A 16459-nucleotide genomic window follows, 5' to 3' on the forward strand; every position below is an offset into this window, starting at 1 on the left:
TTCCTGTCTCGTGCCAGTTTTCAAAGGGAATGCTTCCAGTTTTGCCCATTCACTATGATATTGGCTGTGGATTTCTCATAAATAGCTCTCATTATTTTGAGATACGTCCCATCAATACTTAGTTCATTGAGAGTTTTTAGGATGAAGGGCTGTCGAATTTTTTCGAAGGCCTTTTCTGCATCTATTGAGATAATCATGTGGTTTTTGTCTTTGGTTCTGTTTAGATGATGGATTACGTTTATTGATTTGCATACGTTGAACCAGGCTTGCATCACAGGGATGAAGCCCACTTGATCATGGTGGATAACCTTTTTGATGTGCTGCTGGACTTGGTTTGCCGGTATTTTATTGAGGATTTTTGCATCGATGTTCATCAGGGGTATTGGTCAAAAATTCTCTTTTTTTGTTGTGTCTCTGCCAGGCTTTGGTATCAGGATGATGCTGGCCTCATAACGAGTTAGGGAGGATTCCCTCTTTTTCTGATGATTGGAATGGTTTCAGAAGGAATGGTACCTGCTCCTCTTTGTACCTCTGGTAGAATTTGGCTATGAATCTGTCTGGTCCTGGACTTTTTTTGGTTGGTAGGCTATTAATTATTGCCTCAATTTCAGAGCCTGTTATTTGTCTATTCAGGGATTCATCTTCTTCCTGGTTTAGTCTTGGGAGGGTGTATGTGTCCAGGAGTTTATCCATTTCTTCTAGATTTTCTAGTTTATTTGCATAGAGGTGTTTATAGTATTCTCTGATGGTAGTTTGTATTTCTGTGGGATTGGTGGTGATATCCCCTTTATCATTTTTTATTGCATCTATTTGATTCTTCTCTCTTTTCTTCTTTATTAGTCTTGGTAGCAGTCTATCGATTTTGTTGATCTTTTCAAAAAACCAGCTCCTGGATTCATTGATTTTTTTGAAGGGTTTCTTTTGTCTCTATCTCCTTCAGTTCTGCTCTGATCTTAGTTATTTCTTGCCATCTGGTAGCTTTTGAATGTGTTTGCTCTTGCTTCTCCAGTTCTTTTAATTGTGATGTTAGGGTATCAATTTTAGATCTTTCCTGCTTTCTCTTGTGGGCATTTAGTGCTATAAATTTCACTCTACACACTGCTTTAAATGTGTCCCAGAGATTCTGGTATGTTGTGTCTTTGTTCTCATTGGTTTCAAAGAACATCTTTATTTCTGCCTTCATTTCGTTATCTACCCAGTAGTCATTCAGGAGCAGGTTGTTCAGTTTCCATGTAGTTGAGCGGTTTTGAGTGAGTTTCTTAAGCCTGTGTTCTAGTTTGATTGCACTGTGGTCTGAGAGACAGTTTGTTATAATTTCTGTTCTTTTACATTTGCTGAGGAGTGCTTTACTTTCACCTATGTGGTCAACTTTGGAATAAGTGTGATGTGGTGCTGAGAAGAATGTATATTCTGTTGATTTGGGGTGGAGTTCTCTAGATGTCTATTAGGTCTGCTTGGTGCAGAGCTGAGTTCAATTCCTTGATATCCTTGTTAATTTTCTGTCTCGTTGATCTGTCTGATGTTGACAGTGGGGTGTTAAAGTCTCCCATTATTACTGTGTGGGAGTCTAAGTCTCTTTGTAGGTCTCTAAGGGCTTGCTTTATGAATCTGGGTGCTCCTGTACTGGGTGCATATATATTTAGGATAGTTCGCTCTTCTCATTGGATTGATCCCCCATCATTATATAATGGCCTTTTTTGTATCTTTTGATCTTTGTTGGTTTAAAGTCTGTTTTTTCAGAGACTAGGATTGCAACCCCTGCTTTTTTTTTTTTTTTTTTTCCATTTGCTTGGTAGATCTTCCTCCTTCCCTTTATTTTGAGCCTATGTGTGTCTCTGCACATGGGTATCCTGAATACAGCACACTGATGGGTCTTGACTCTTTATCCAATGTACCAGTCTGTGTCTTTTAATTGGAGCATTTAGTCCATTTACATTTAAAGTTAATATTGTTATGTGTGTATTTGGTCCTGTCATTATGATGTTAGCTGGTTATTTTGCTCGTTAGTTGATGCAGTTTCTTCCTAGCCTTGATGGTCTTTACATTTTGGCATGTTTTTGCAGTGGCTGGTACTGGTTGTTCCTTTCCATGTTTAGTGCTTCCTTCAGGAGCTCTTTTAGGGCAGGCCTGGTGGTGACAAAATCTCTCAGCATTTGCTTGTCTGTAAGGTATTTTATTTCTCCTTCACTTATGAAGCTTAGTTTGGCTGGATATGAAATTCTGGGTTGAAAATTCTTTTCTATAAGAATGTTGAATATTGGCCCCCACTCTCTTCTGGCTTGTAGAGTTTCTGCCGAGAGATCCGCTGTTAGTCTGATGGGCTTCCCTTTGTGGGTAACCCGACCTTTCTCTCTGGCTGCCCTTAACATTTTTTCCTTCATTTCAACTTTAGTAAATCTGACAATTATGTGTCTTGGAGTTGCTCTTCTCGAGGAGTATCTTTGTGGCATTCGCTTTATTTCCTGAATTTGAATGTTGGCCTGCCTTGCTAGCTTGGGGAAGTTCTCCTGGATCATATCCAGAAGAGTGTTTTCTAACTTGGTTCTGTTCTCCCCGTCACTTTCAGGTACACCAATCAGACGTAGATTTGGTCTTTTCACATAGTCCCATATTTCTTGGAGGCTTTGTTCATTTCTTTTTACCCTTTTTTCTCTAAACTTCTCTTCTCACTTCATTTCATTCATTTGATCTTCAATCACAGATACCCTTTCTTCCACTTGATCAAATTGGCTACTGAAGGTTGTGCATGCATCACGTAGTTCTTGTGCCATGGTTTTCAGCTCCATCGGGTCATTTAAGGTCTCCTCTACACTGTTTATTCTAGTTAGCCATTCGTCTAATCTTTTTTTCAAGGTTTTTAGCTTCTTTGCGATGGGTTCAAACATCCTCCTTTAGCTTGGAGAAGTTTGTTATTACCGATTGTCTGAAGCCTTCTTCTCTCAACTCATCAAAGTCATTCTCCATCCAGCTTTGTTCCATTGCTGGGGAGGAGCTGCATTCCTTTGGAGAAGAGGCACTCTGATTTTTAGAATTTTCAGCTTTTCTGCTCTGGTTTCTCCCCATCTTTGTGGTCTTATCTACCTTTGGTCTTTGATGATGGTGATGTACAGATGGGGTTTTGGTGTGGATGTCCTTTCTGTTTGTTAGTTTTCCTTCTAACAGTCAGGACCCTCACCTGTGGGTCTATTGGAGGTTGCTGGAGGTCCACTCCAGACCCTGGTTTGCTTGGGTCTCACCAGCAGAGGCTGCAGAACAGCAAATATTGCAGAGCAGCAAATGTTGCTGCCTGATCCTTCCTCTGGAAGCTTCGTCTCAGAGGGGCACCCGGCTGTATGAGGTGTCAGTCGGCCCCTACTGGGAGGTGTCTCCCAGTTAGCCTACTTGGGTGTCAGGGACCCACTTGAGGAGGCAGTCTGTCCTTTCTCACATCTCAAACTCCATGCTGGGAAAACCACTACTCTCTTCAAAGCTGTCAGACTGGGACGTTTAAGTCTGCAGAAGTTTCTGCTGCCTTTTGTTCAGCTGTGTCCTGCCCCCAGAGGTAGAGTCTACAGAGGCAGGCAGGCCTCCTTGAGCTGTGGTCGGCTCCACCCAGTTGGAGCTTCCCAGCTGCTTTGTTTACCTACTTAAGCCTCAGCAATGGCAGACATCCCTCCCCTAGCCTTGCTGCGGCGTTGCAGTTTGATCTCAGACTGCTGTGTTAGCAGTGAGCGAGGCTCTGTGGGAGTGGGACCCTCTGAGCCAGGTGCGGGATATAATCTTCTGGTGTGCCGTTTGCTAAGACCGTTGGAAAAGTGTAGTATTGGGGTGGGAGTGTCCCAGTTTTCCAGGTACCATCTGTCATAGCTTCCCTTGGCTAGGAAAGGGAATTCCCTGACCCCTTGCGCTTCCTGGGTGAGGCGATGCCCCACTGTGCTCTGTGGGCTGCACCCACTGTCTGACAAGCCCCAGTGAGATGAACCCGGTACCTCAGTTGGAAATGCAGAAATCACCCGTCTTCTGCATCACTCACGCTGGGAGCTATAGACTGGAGCTGTTCCTATTTGGCCATCTTGGATCCTCCTGTCAGTTTATTTTTTTAAGTTTCCATTTCTTTACTGAGATTCTGTTTATTCATTATATTCACCTTTTCATTTCTTACATATTAGACCTTTTTTATATTCATCTTTTCATTTCTTAAATATTAGACCTGTTTGTATCTAAATGCCAATATCTATGTCATCTTAGGATCGATCTGTTGAAGGCCTCTTTCTCTGGATTATGGGTCACATTTTCTTGTTTCTTTAGATATCCAGTGATTTTTTTTAAATTGGTTAATAGACTGTGGATCTTTTCAATATAAAAGTTGTAAGGAAATATAGAATACACTGTTTTCCTTTAAAGGGTATTGAATTTTTTTCTTGTAGGCAGTTAGATTAGTAAGGAATTCTCCTGATCCTGTCAGACTTTGTTTTATGCTTTGTTAGGATGGGTTTATTTTGCTTTTGTCCTTAGTCCTAGAGCATGGTCCTTACTCTAGGACATGACCCTTACTTCCAAAGCATGGCCTTTTTAGGGTTGTAAGTGGTTGACCAAGGTAAGCAATGAAGTATTCCCACTACAGTTGGATTGGAACTCCAATGTCTCCAAAACTATGCAACCTTTATTATCTTCTTCATTAACAGCAGCTACTCTCTGTTAGACCTTACAGAGCCTCACTCTACACATGTGCAGCCCAGGCCTTGCCAAGACCCAAGGGAAACCCCCACACAGACTCTTGGAGCATCCCTCCACATGACTGCTTCATTTCTAGTACCCTGCCCTGGAAATTCAGCTGTCTCAGCAGCCCCAAACTCCTATCTGTTTCATGAGCCCAGTGAGACTAGTGACTGCTTGATGCTATGGCTCCTCCTTCCTATACCGTTGTCTGGAAAGTGTCACCAAGTAGACAGCCAGGGTGAATATGGGGGTTATATCATGTTTTTTCTTACTCTCAGTTATCAAGCTGCTGCATACATTTTGTCTAGCTTTATGGCTAATTAGGGCAGAAGGGTAAATCTGATACCAATTATGATATCATGGATGGATGCAAAAGTCTCCAATTCAGTCATTTATCCTTTTTTATAATCAGATAATTTAATCCATTACTAATTATGTGTATAATTCATATTTTATCTTTATAATTTTTTATTTTCCTCTAATTTTTTATTTTGGTTCCCTCCACTATTGAGAGTTATTTGCTATGATCTTATGCAGTGACATCTTTGCATACCAATGCAGTCTATCATTCTGATGATAGTTCTGCTGTAATTTACCTTGTTTTAAAAATATATTTTCTTGAATTTTTATTATACTAATAAACCTGGAATAATTTAAAAAATAATCATTTAAAGCATGACATAAAACTATCCATTCAATTTTTGAGCAAATTATGTTGGTTCTATCTTCAGTGCATATACAGAGTCCCACTACCCTAATCTAAACCACTATTTTCTTCTGTTGGCTGGGCTGTTACAAAAGCCTAATAACCCAGCCCCCTTCTACCTTGCCTCTCCCTCATTCAGTCTGTTTTCCACATAGCAGCCAGAATGATATTTCTAAAATGGTGAATAAACTGTGTCACTTATGCTCAGAAACCCCCAATGGCTTCTCATCTCAAAATGAAATCCAAAGTTCCTACCATGGCCAGCAAGGTTATACATTACCTGATCCCTGCTACTTCCCTGACTTCATCTTCCACTCTTCAGCTACTTTGCTACAGCTTCACTTTGACTTCTTTGCTATTTATTGATCATGCCAAACACAATTCCTTCTTAGCTCCTTTGCTCTTATTGTTACCACTGCTTTTCTCCAGATATCCCATAACTTCCTCCCTCACTTTCTATTTAAATACCATCCTTTCACTCACTGCTGCGTTTATTACCCTCCTTCCCATATTTTCTTTTGAATCAGACAGATCAGACAATCAGTCAGTCAGTCACTTATTTTTATCCTGTCTGTGCAGAACACTGTCCAACAGAACTTTCTGGGATGATGGAAATTTTCTGTATTTGCACTGTCCACTAGAGTAGCTGCTAGCCATGTGTGTCTGTTAAGCACTTGAAATGTAGCTAGTATGACTGAGAAACTGAATTTTAAATTTTATTTAAATAGCCACTTATGACTTGTGGCTACTGTATTGTACAGTACAGAATGTGTGAGAGAGGGAACCTTAATTTTATTAATGCAACCCAGTACTTTAGTGCCTGCTATGTAGTAAATACTATGAATATCTGTTGAAAGAACAAAAGAATGGGGATACCCATGTATCCTGTTGCTCCCTGAATCTTTGACTCTTTAAAAATATTTTAACTTTAAAATTGTATTTAATTGACACATAATTTCACATATTTATGGAGTACAGTGTGATGTTTTGATACATGTACACATTGTGTAATTAGCATATTACCTCAAACACTTGTCATTTCTTTATGATGAGAACATTCAAAAATCCTCTCATTATTTTGAAATATACGGTATTGTTAACTGTAGTCACTCTACTGTGTAATAGAACACCAGAACTTATTCCTCCTATCTATTACTTTGTATCTGGACTCTTTTGATCTATAACTCCCGATTGAACATTTTTATGTCATCTCTAGCAATTCCCAGACTTCCAGGTGTTTGGCAATGATTCTTTAGATCCAGGGGTCTTCTCCACAAAGTTCAGTTGTGCATCAAAGATCCTGAATAATCTTCTAAATTAGACTAGAGCATATTTGGCAATGTGGGTTACAAACAAGGGAAAAAATGCAAGATATAGGAAACAGATGAGGGAAATGCAAGATATAAGCTCGATCACAAAGCTTATATTTGGGGGAAGTATTAAATAAATGTATTTTTTCCTTTTGCATTCTAGCCAGGAATCCACATGAGGTGACACTTTTCCCAAGGGTAAAGAGTACCAAATCTGTCCTCTTTCTCTCCTTTATTCCTCCAAATAAGAGCTCTTTGAACTTTTGAAAATTCCCTGAAGATACTATCCATCATGAACTTTGAGGGACCACGAAATAAGCCACTCCTACTAGCTTTTTCTTATGTTAAAATTATCATGGCTGCTATCTTTATAAGAAAATTCTTATGACTGAAAATCCTTATGGCCACCCTTTACAATAGGAACTACAGTTTTGAAAAATAGGCTTAGCCGTTAAGTAACTGCTGAAAGATATTCTTAAAACTTAAGCGTGATGTATTTGGTTTGGATACTAGGAATGCAGGTAATGAGGCTGGCATTATTATGAAAAATTGAAGAGTAGGAAATATATTCTTGTAGGATCCCATAAGCAGGGCTTCAAAACGTAGTTCTTGTTTATCTAAACTAAGTAAAGCTTGTTTTTCTAATCAGCAGGAAAACAGAGATCCACAACAAGCTTTTCGATTATGGCTTAAAAAAAAGCACGAAGAGCAGATCAAAGAAAGACAGACAGAAGAACTAAGAAAGCAAGAGGAATGTTTATTCTTCCTTAAAGGAACAGAAGGCCGGGAAAGGGCCTTTAAACAGTAAGTTAAAGGCAGGGCATTTCCCCACTCCTCCTTCCTCATGTTCATTTTAAAAGTTATATGATCAATTAAGATTGGAAAAAAAAAACCCTCAAAATGTTTTCTCTTACAGCACGTACCTATTCAATTTTAAATTCATGCTTTTAAAAATGTATAATTCTTTAACTCTATTATATATATTATATATATGGAGTTATATATATATATGCATACCAATTTTTCTTCAAGATACTTTTCAATACTTAAATTATTTCTTATGGCACCAGTGTGATAGCCTTTGATACCTTATCATTTATTGTTTACTTATTTCTGTGAGAAATGGGTCGAAGATTGGTTACAGCTTCTCCTACATAGCCCTCAGAAAAACTGAATTTACCAATAAATGCAACCAATAAAAGTTGCATTTACCAGTAAAAGAAAGGCAGGTGGACTAAGGAGGAAAATCTGTATAGACCAAAGGAGATTTGGGTACATATTTTGGTAATTTAAGGCAAACCTGATATTTTTTAGTTATTTGGGTAAGACACTGCATTGCCTAATTCTGACAATACAGATGTGGCTTCATATTTTTGCTAGCAAGTGTGGGGAGAGTTGGGGGACCAAATGTGAATATTGAGTCCAATTGTTTGAAGTTCATTTCATTCTTTAGTCTCTTTTGCTCTTTCCTTCTTTTCTTTTTCTCTTCCTTCTTTTTCTTTTCCTGTCACCCAGGCTGGAGTGCAGTGGCACGATCTCAGCTCACTGCAACCTCACCCTCCCAGGTTCAAGTGATTTTCCCACCTCAGCCTCCCAAGTAGCTGGGACCACAGGTGTGCACCACCACACCTGGCTAATTTTTATATTTTTTTGGTAGAGATGGGGTCTCACCATGTTGCTCAGGCTGGTCTCAAACTCCAGACCTCAAGTGATCTGCCCACCTTGGCCTCCCAAAGTGCTGAGATTAGAGGCGTGAGCCACCATGCCCAGCCTCCTTTTTCTTTTTCTAACATACCCTTTTATTATAACAGAAACAGTAAATGTGCATTGTAGAAATGGAGCGGTTTCAAGTTACATTTTCATCACCCAGAAATTGTGACTGTTAACACCAGTATGCATACTGTCTAAGTATTTGTCTGTACATGTATTTACAATTTCAAAATACTGAGATCATACTGTATTTCTGCAATCTGCTTTTCATTAATGATATTACCGAATACCCAGCCCATATCCATTTATTCCCCAACTAACCCATAAATGACTTACAGTTTATTTGCTTAAACTAGTAGCCAATTCAGGACCACATATCATCAGATTATGATATTTAGTAAGTTTCTTTTTTTCTAATACAGTTATTTAGTTGTTTAGATTTCTGAAAAAAAAAAACAACAAAACCAGGTGTATGTATGTGCATACACACACACACAAACATACCACATACACACTTACATACCAGCTATATATGTATATGCAGTTATTTTTGCTATTATTTAAACAAGGTTTAAGACTTGAATTTGTTAGAATGTGGACTTTTCCTTTCCTGCTTTTGACGTTTTCATGTTTGGCTTACTTTTCATTTTAAGAACTATTTTGTGGACTTAAAAGCTCTATAATTTACCTATAAGAAGAGTAAGGCAGCATTTCTGCATGATAGTATTCTTAACCTAGCTAAGTAATGTTTTAGAATACAGCTAGTTACAAAGAGTAAGTTATTTGGAATCTACCAAATAGTAAGAAATCCTGTTTCTAAAAAAAGAATAGGATCTACAGCACACATAAAATAGTGTTTATTATTAAAAAACCAATTAAGTTGGCAGTTTCATCGTAAGACAGACAATTTCAAACATTTGATCCCAAATCTAACGGTCCTTTCTTGTATGAGCCTTGGGTGTAATCTTTACATTTTTCAGTTAATACTTAAAAATTTGTGTTGTGACAGTATTTCATTGTAAAGAAATGTCCATTTATTTTGTCTATAGTAGTAACTTTATAGCATGAAGAGTGTATTCAGGTTGATACTCACCAAATCTGATCATGCCTGTTTCTACAGATGGTTAAGAAGGAAACGGATAGAAAAAATGGCAGAGCAACAAGCTGTCAGAGAGAGAACTAGACAGCTCCGACTAGAAGCTAAGCGTTCTAAACAGTTACAGCACCACCTATATATGTCAGAAGCCAAACCTTTTCGTTTTACTGATCATTATAACTGAAAGTTTCTATTAAATATTTCAGTGGGAATATTTCAGTGGGCAGCTGCTATCAAAATTTTGGATATAATTTCTTATGGTCTGTGTACTTTGGTTATATTCTAAATTATGGAAATGGTATTTATCTTTTATTGACAGTGAATTTTTTTTTTAATACTAGAACAAAATAAATTTTTTTCTCACAGTGTTGTAATGTGTTGTGCCATCTCTTAGTCTGTGCAACAAATTGAACAACAAATGAATTCTATGTCCTTCTACTTCTAAATTATTTTATTAACGTTTCTAGCAGAAAACACAAGAAAGGTACAGATTTCTATTCATACTTCCTATTATTGTTAAAAAATTACAATGGAACATTTCATAAGGCTGAAGGAGTGACTCCTTAAACAAGCCTGGTTCAAGGCCTTAAAGTCCTATTTATGTCAACTTTGGATTTGAATAATCATGGCAAGCTAAGCAATAGGGTAAGCCTAATTCCACCCGTTAGTACCTTAAAAAATACACCCTATATGTGAGAGCTAAACATTGTGTATTCATGGACATAAAGATGTCCCCAGTAGACACTGGGGACTCCTGGGGGTGAGGGAAGGGAGCAAGGGTTGAAAAACTAACTATTGGGTACTATGTTCTCTACCTGGGTGATGGGACCAATCATACCCGGACCCTCAGCAACATGCAACATACCCATGCAACTAACGCACGTATGTATCCCCGAATCTGAAATAAAACTTGAAATGATAAAATAGCAATTATGTGTAATACTATTCTAGGTAGGTATGTTACAAAATTAGCCAACTTTTATTGAGAGCTTAAAACATTTTAAAATGTATTATAAATGCTTTATATAAATAATGTAATCATATGACAACCCTATTAGTGTCGTTCTGCAGAGGAGGAAACTATATAGACATGAACATTTTGTTCACATAGACTGATCTGTATGGTTGCAAAATCCTTTCTCTCAGTTATATTATAAAGATTACATTCCTTGGTAGAATATGTGCTATTTAAGAGTATACAAGAATCCAGTGTGTAGAGGAATAGTACTTCTGATACATGTAAGAGCATGTAAGGTGTGAAGGACAAAGGTAAGCATACAAGTGTGATGGAGAATGGACAGTCACTGTAAGCATTCTGGCAAAGTTTAAAAGACAAAGTTCTGGCTGGGCGCGGTGGCTCACGCCTGTAATCCTAGCACTTTGGGAGGTTGAGGCAGGAGGATCACTTGAGGCCAGGAGTTTGAGACCGGCCTGGCCAACATGGCGAAACCCCGTCTCTACTAAAAATACAAAAATTAGTTGGGCATGGTGCCATGCACCTGTAGTCCCAGCTACTCAGGAGGCTGAGGCACGAGAATCGCTTGAACCCCAGAAGTGGAGGTTGCAGTGAGCCAAGATTGCATCACTGCACTCCAGCCTGGGTGACAGAGTGAGACCCTATCTCAAAAAAAAGAGACAAAGTTTTTTTTTTTTTTTTCCTTAGACAGTCTCACAGTCACCCAGGCTGGAGTGCCGTGGCACATCTCGGCTCACTGCAACCTCCACCTCCCCGGTTCAAGTGATTCTCCTGCCTCAGCCTGCTGAGTAGCTGGGATTACAGGCACCCGCCACCATGCCCAGCTAATTTTTTTTTTTATTTTTAGTAGAGACGGGGTTTCGCCATGTTGGTCAGGCTGGTCTCAAACTCCTGACCTCAGCTGATCCACCTGCCTCAGCCTCCCAAAGTGCTGGGATTACAGGTGTAAGTCGCTGCACCCGGCCAGTTTGATTCATTTTTACTTAATTTTTATATATGGCATGAGGTAGAGTAAGAAAAAACAAACTTTTTCCTTGTATACTCTCAATACTCAGTACATCACTTCTGACACCAGATGTTTAGGTTGTTTTCCCCAAGACCAAGCAATTTCCCCGTTCTCTGCAGACACCAAGTAGGTATTCTACAATTCAATTCTGACGCTAACCAGAGTTAATGCAGACCATACACCCAGGTTCAGTCCCATGAAACTGCCCCCCACTTCAGACATCAATTGCAAATAATAGGTCCCCCGGTTACAGTTCCCACAGTACTTTGCTAGAATCGCTCACAGAACTCAGAGAAACACTTCTGTTTCTCTTTTTAAAAGGATACAACTCAGGAATAGCCAGATTGAAGAGATTCGTGGGGCAAGGTATGGAGGAAGGGTCGTGGAACTTCCATGCTCTCGGTACCTGCACATGTTCAGCAACCCAGAAAGCTGTCTAAACCTTTTGGGTTTTTATGGAGGGGCTTCATTATGAAGGCATGACTGATTAAATCATTGGCTACTGGTAATCAACTTAACCTTCAGGACTTCCCCCTCCCCTGGAGGTCTACTCTCTAATTACTTGGTTGGTTCCTCCTGGCAACTACCCCCCATCCAGATCCCCCAGACGTTAGTCATTTCATTAGCATACAAAGATACTCACAGCTTGGGGACTTGGGATGTTGCAAGGGTTTTAGGAGCTATGTGCCAGGAAACTGGTACAAGACCAAAATATGTATTTCTTCTATCGCAATTATCACATAGAGGTTCAACTTTTTTTTGCATGTGTACATTCAGTTATTGCAGCATCATTTGTTGAAAGTCAGTTGGCCATAGATGTATGGGTTTGTTTCTGAAGCCTCAATTCTATTCTATTGATCTGTATGTTAGTATCATCTGTACTTGTGCTAACAGCCCACTGTTTAGATCACTGTAGCTTTATAGTAAGTTTTGAAATTGGGAAGTGTCAGTCCTCCAACTTTGGCCTTTTCTGCATTGTTTTGGCTATTCCTGGCGTTTACAATTCCATATGAGTTTGATGGTAAGCTTTTCCATTTTTCAAAAAGGCTGTTGGAATTTTGATAGGGCTCTCAGTGAATCTGTAGACTGCTTTGGGTAGTACTGCCATCTTAATAATATAGTCTTTCAATACATGAACACAGGATTGTGGCAGGCCAGGTCTCACTAATGCAGGCCTCCATAACGACTGTTTCACTACTGACTGAAGGGTTAAGTTAAATATTAAAAGCCAGTCTCCTTATACAAACGCTGGGATGTCACATAAGCCCATCAAGAGTTTTGCCTAGGCCTTTCCTGGGCCTTAAAGCATGACAAACTAATACAGGAATTCTTAACAGGGCCCATTTAGGATTGAACAAGTTTTATTGTGGGTCTGAAGAAACTCCCCAGGCCTCCACAGACAAGTTTATTGGGGGTCTGAAGGAACTCCCCAAACCTCCGTGATTTAGCAGGAGACAAGGGTAACTGCCCCAGCACCTGGACCCATTTAGATTAAGTAAATTTACTGAGGCTCCAGAGGAAGGCCTTTAGGACTCAGACCTTAGTTATAGATTAAAAGAAGTTAATCACTTACATCCTTAGATGAATGCATACTTACACATGGACATATAGCTTAGAAGGTATATAAGCTCTGGAAAACTTTGTAATTTTGAATTGGTCTGGTGATAATTTCCAGGCCTTCTCCCTGTAATCAGTTGCAGAAATGAAAACTCCCTTCCTCCCCAGTTCATTTGCATCTCGTTATTGGGCCACGAGAAACAGCAGCCCGAACCTCAGTTTGGTCTGGGAACAAAATTTGGCGTGCCAGCCAGGAGAGACTGGAATGGTGCTGCATTCAGTGGCCAGTGGCTTGCAAGGAGACAGTCTTTAGTGGGATCCCAGCAGCTGCAGGTGAGATTTTCCCAGGGACCCCCTTGAAGGCTGTCCTGTGCTCAAAAGTGTACATCCCTTACAATGCTGGGTTAGAATGGAGATCAGGAGCGGACGAACTCAAAGGGTGAGTTAACTGAATGGTATGCTGGGAGCCTATTGTTTTCCCATCTAGGCTTGTTAAACCATTTGTCTGGCACTGCCACGGGAAGCAATAATAAGGCTTGGTTATACACCCGCTTTGCATTTTGATTGAGATCAGGTTTTGAATCTGTTTTGCCCGAGTGCACTTCCCCTTGTGTTGTCCAAAATTTGTCTCCACTTGTTTGAGTATCTGTCTTACTCCTTTTGATACCATGTAAACTTAAAAATGGAAGGTATTGGGTCCATTCCTGCTGAGAGGCCTCTGGGAAGGAAAATATAATTTTTAGGAGCTCAATGGTTAAGTCAGCTTAATTAAAAGCTAACATCCAAGATATGTAAATGTATGTGTGCATGTGTGCATGCTTGTATTTAAAAGGTCTTTATGTTTTTGTTTATTTCTTAGGACCTTGTCTTTTTGAGCAAAAGTTTTTTTCTTCTCAGTTGACTGAATTCTGTTTTCTTCATTAATAGCTATTGCAACAGAAGCTACTCTGGGTTTTTTAAGAAAAAGTGTAATTTAGACACTTAGAAATCTCTTGTGTGGAAAAAAAATTTTTTTTAAGTGCACTGTAAAAGCATCACATGGTCTAGCCTCAGAATAATTCTCCCTTTTTGAAAACCTCTTTCCTTTATAAATTACTCAGGTTTCTTTGTAGCACCATGAGAGTGGACTAATACATGTCTTTCTAGGAATTTGTCTGTAAACTAGTTTACCTAGTTTATTGGTGTACAGTTTTTCTTTATGTAAGGTGACTAATAATGTCCCCACTTTCATTTCTGATTTTAGTTTTACCTGTTTTATTTTTCTTAGTCAGTATGGCTACAGATTTGTCAATTTGGTCTTTCTTTTTAAAGAACTAACTTTTGACTTCTTTGATTATCTCTCTTGTTTTTCTATTCTCTATTTGTCGGCACTCTAATCTTAATTTCCTTCCTTCTTCTCACGTTGGGTTTAGTTTGTTCTTCTTTTTTTATTTCCTTAAGGTGTTTGTTATATTAGATTGCTGATTTGAGATCTTTTTTATTTTTTAAATTTAGCTCACTAACTCTTATCTTTATTATTGTTATTGACACTGTTAAACCAACAGTTGCAGAAGTGTGCCACTAGTTTGTGGTTACAAAAGTGTATATAATTTTTTTTTAGTTTTTTAATTGTAACGTGTAAAATTTACCATTTTAAATATTTTTTAAATGTACAATGCAGTAGCACTAAGTAGACTGACATTGTTGTACAACCATCATCACTGTTTATCTCCAGAACATTTTTGTCATCCCAATCTCTAATTCTATACCCACTAAATAAAAACTCCCCATTCTACACTCTCTCCAGTCCCTGATAACCACTATTCTGCTTTCCGTCTCTACAAATTGTCTCTTCTAGGAACTCATATAAATGGAATCATTTGACATTTGACTTTTTCTGTCTGACTTATTTCACTTAGTATAATATTCTAAAGGTTCATCTACATTGTAGCATCAAATTTCATTCCTTAAGGCTGAATAGTATTTCTTCGCATGTATATACCAGATTTTGTTTATCTATCCATCCATCGATGGACACTGGGGTTACATCCACCTTTTGGCTATTGTGAATAATGCAGCTGTGAACACTGTTGTACAAATATCTATTCTAGTTTCTGCTTTCTTTTGGGAATCTACCTAGAAGCAGAATTGCTAGGCCATATGGTAACTGTATGTTTAATATTTTGAGGATCTGCCACACTGTTTTCAACATTTTACATTCCCACAAACAATGCATAAGGGTTCCAATTTCTCCACATCTTTGACATTTATAATTTGCTTTTTTGATAACTGCCATCCTAATGGATGTGAAGTGGTACTAATTTGCATTTCCTTAATGAGTAGTTATGCTGAGCATCTTTTGGTGTGCTTATTGGCCATCTATATATCCTTTTTGGAGAAATGTCTATTCAGGTCCTTTGCTAATTTTTTTTTTTGTTTTTTTTTGAGAGGAAGTTTTGCTCTTGTTGCCCAGGCTGGAGTGCAATGGCGCGATCTCGGCTCACTGCAGCCTCCACCTCCCAGGTTCAAGCAATTCGCCTGCCTCACCCTCTCCAGTAGCTGGGTATACAGGCGTCCACTACCACACACGGCTTATTTTTTGTATTCTTTTTTTTTTTGAGACAGAGTTTTGCTCTGTCACCCAGGCTGGAGTGCAGCGGCGCGATCTCGGCTCACTACAACCTCTGCCTCCCAGGTTCAAGCAATTCTCTGCCTCAGCCTCCCGAGTAGCTGGGAGTACAGGTGCCCGCCACCATGCCCAACTAATTTTTTGTATTTTTAGTAGAGACGGGGGTTTCACCATCTTGGCCAGGCTGATCTTGGAACTCCTAACCTCAGGTGATCCGCCCACCTCGGCCTCCCAAAGTGCTGGGATTACAGGCGTGAGCCACTGCGCCAGGCCAATTTTTTGTATTCTTAGTAGAGATGGGGTTTCGCCATCTTGGCTCGGCTGGTCTTGAACTCCTGGCCTCAGGTGATCCGACTGCCTCAGCCTCCCAAAGTGCTAGGATTACAGGCATGAGCCACCATGCCCAGCCCCTTTGCTAATTTTTATTGGGTTGTTTTTTGGTGGTTGAGTTGTAGGAGTGCTTTATATATTCTGGACACTAGACAGTTATCAGATATATGATTTGCAAATATTTTTCCCATTCTCTGTGTTGCCTTTTCACTGCATCTTTTGATGCACAAAAATTTGAAATTTTGATGAAATTCAATTTATCTATTTTTTCTTTTGTTGCCTGTGCTTCTGTTGTCATATTCAAGAAATCATTGCCAAATACAATGTCATGAAGCTTTCCCCTTATGCTTTCTTCTGAGACTTTTATAGTAAGTAAACCTAAAAGAAAAGGCTGAAGAATCAATTGGAAGTAGTTAAGCTAGACAAAGACCTAAACCAAAGCACTAATTCTGGGGGAAAAAA

General features: G+C 39.2%; 2 protein-coding genes across 15 annotated transcripts in view; one reads left to right on the forward strand and one right to left on the reverse strand.

Moving 5' to 3' along the window:
* The window catches only part of CCDC181 (coiled-coil domain containing 181), a 65878-nt gene extending 55984 nt beyond the window's left edge, over positions 1-9894 (forward strand). For 5 of the 9 annotated variants that reach the window (XM_055365551.2, XM_019026357.3, XM_019026368.3 and 2 more), the window contains 2 exons: positions 7364-7518; positions 9545-9894. In XM_055365551.2, coding sequence (XP_055221526.2) covers positions 7364-7518; positions 9545-9704 — 315 coding nt within the window. In that variant the 3' untranslated portion in view covers positions 9705-9894. Of the gene's footprint in view, positions 1-7363; positions 7603-9544 lie in introns of those variants that run through there. The other 4 variants (XM_004027863.5, XM_004027862.3, XM_055365587.2 and 1 more) reach the window with 2 other exon arrangements.
* BLZF1 (basic leucine zipper nuclear factor 1) overlaps positions 1-16459 on the reverse strand; it is an 85393-nt gene that overhangs the window by 48598 nt on the left and 20336 nt on the right. For 2 of the 6 annotated variants that reach the window (XM_055365644.2, XM_019026400.3), the window contains exon 8: positions 8715-8866. The exons of 2 other annotated variants lie outside the window; for them this stretch is intronic. The gene's annotated coding sequence lies outside the window, so the exon portion shown is untranslated. Of the gene's footprint in view, positions 1-8714; positions 8867-11420; positions 11909-16345; positions 16376-16459 lie in introns of those variants that run through there. 2 more of the 6 variants (XM_055365649.2, XM_055365654.2) reach the window with 2 other exon arrangements.

This window comes from Gorilla gorilla, chromosome 1, assembly GCF_029281585.2.
Source record: "Gorilla gorilla gorilla isolate KB3781 chromosome 1, NHGRI_mGorGor1-v2.1_pri, whole genome shotgun sequence".
NCBI classification, from domain to species: domain Eukaryota; kingdom Metazoa; phylum Chordata; class Mammalia; order Primates; family Hominidae; genus Gorilla; species Gorilla gorilla.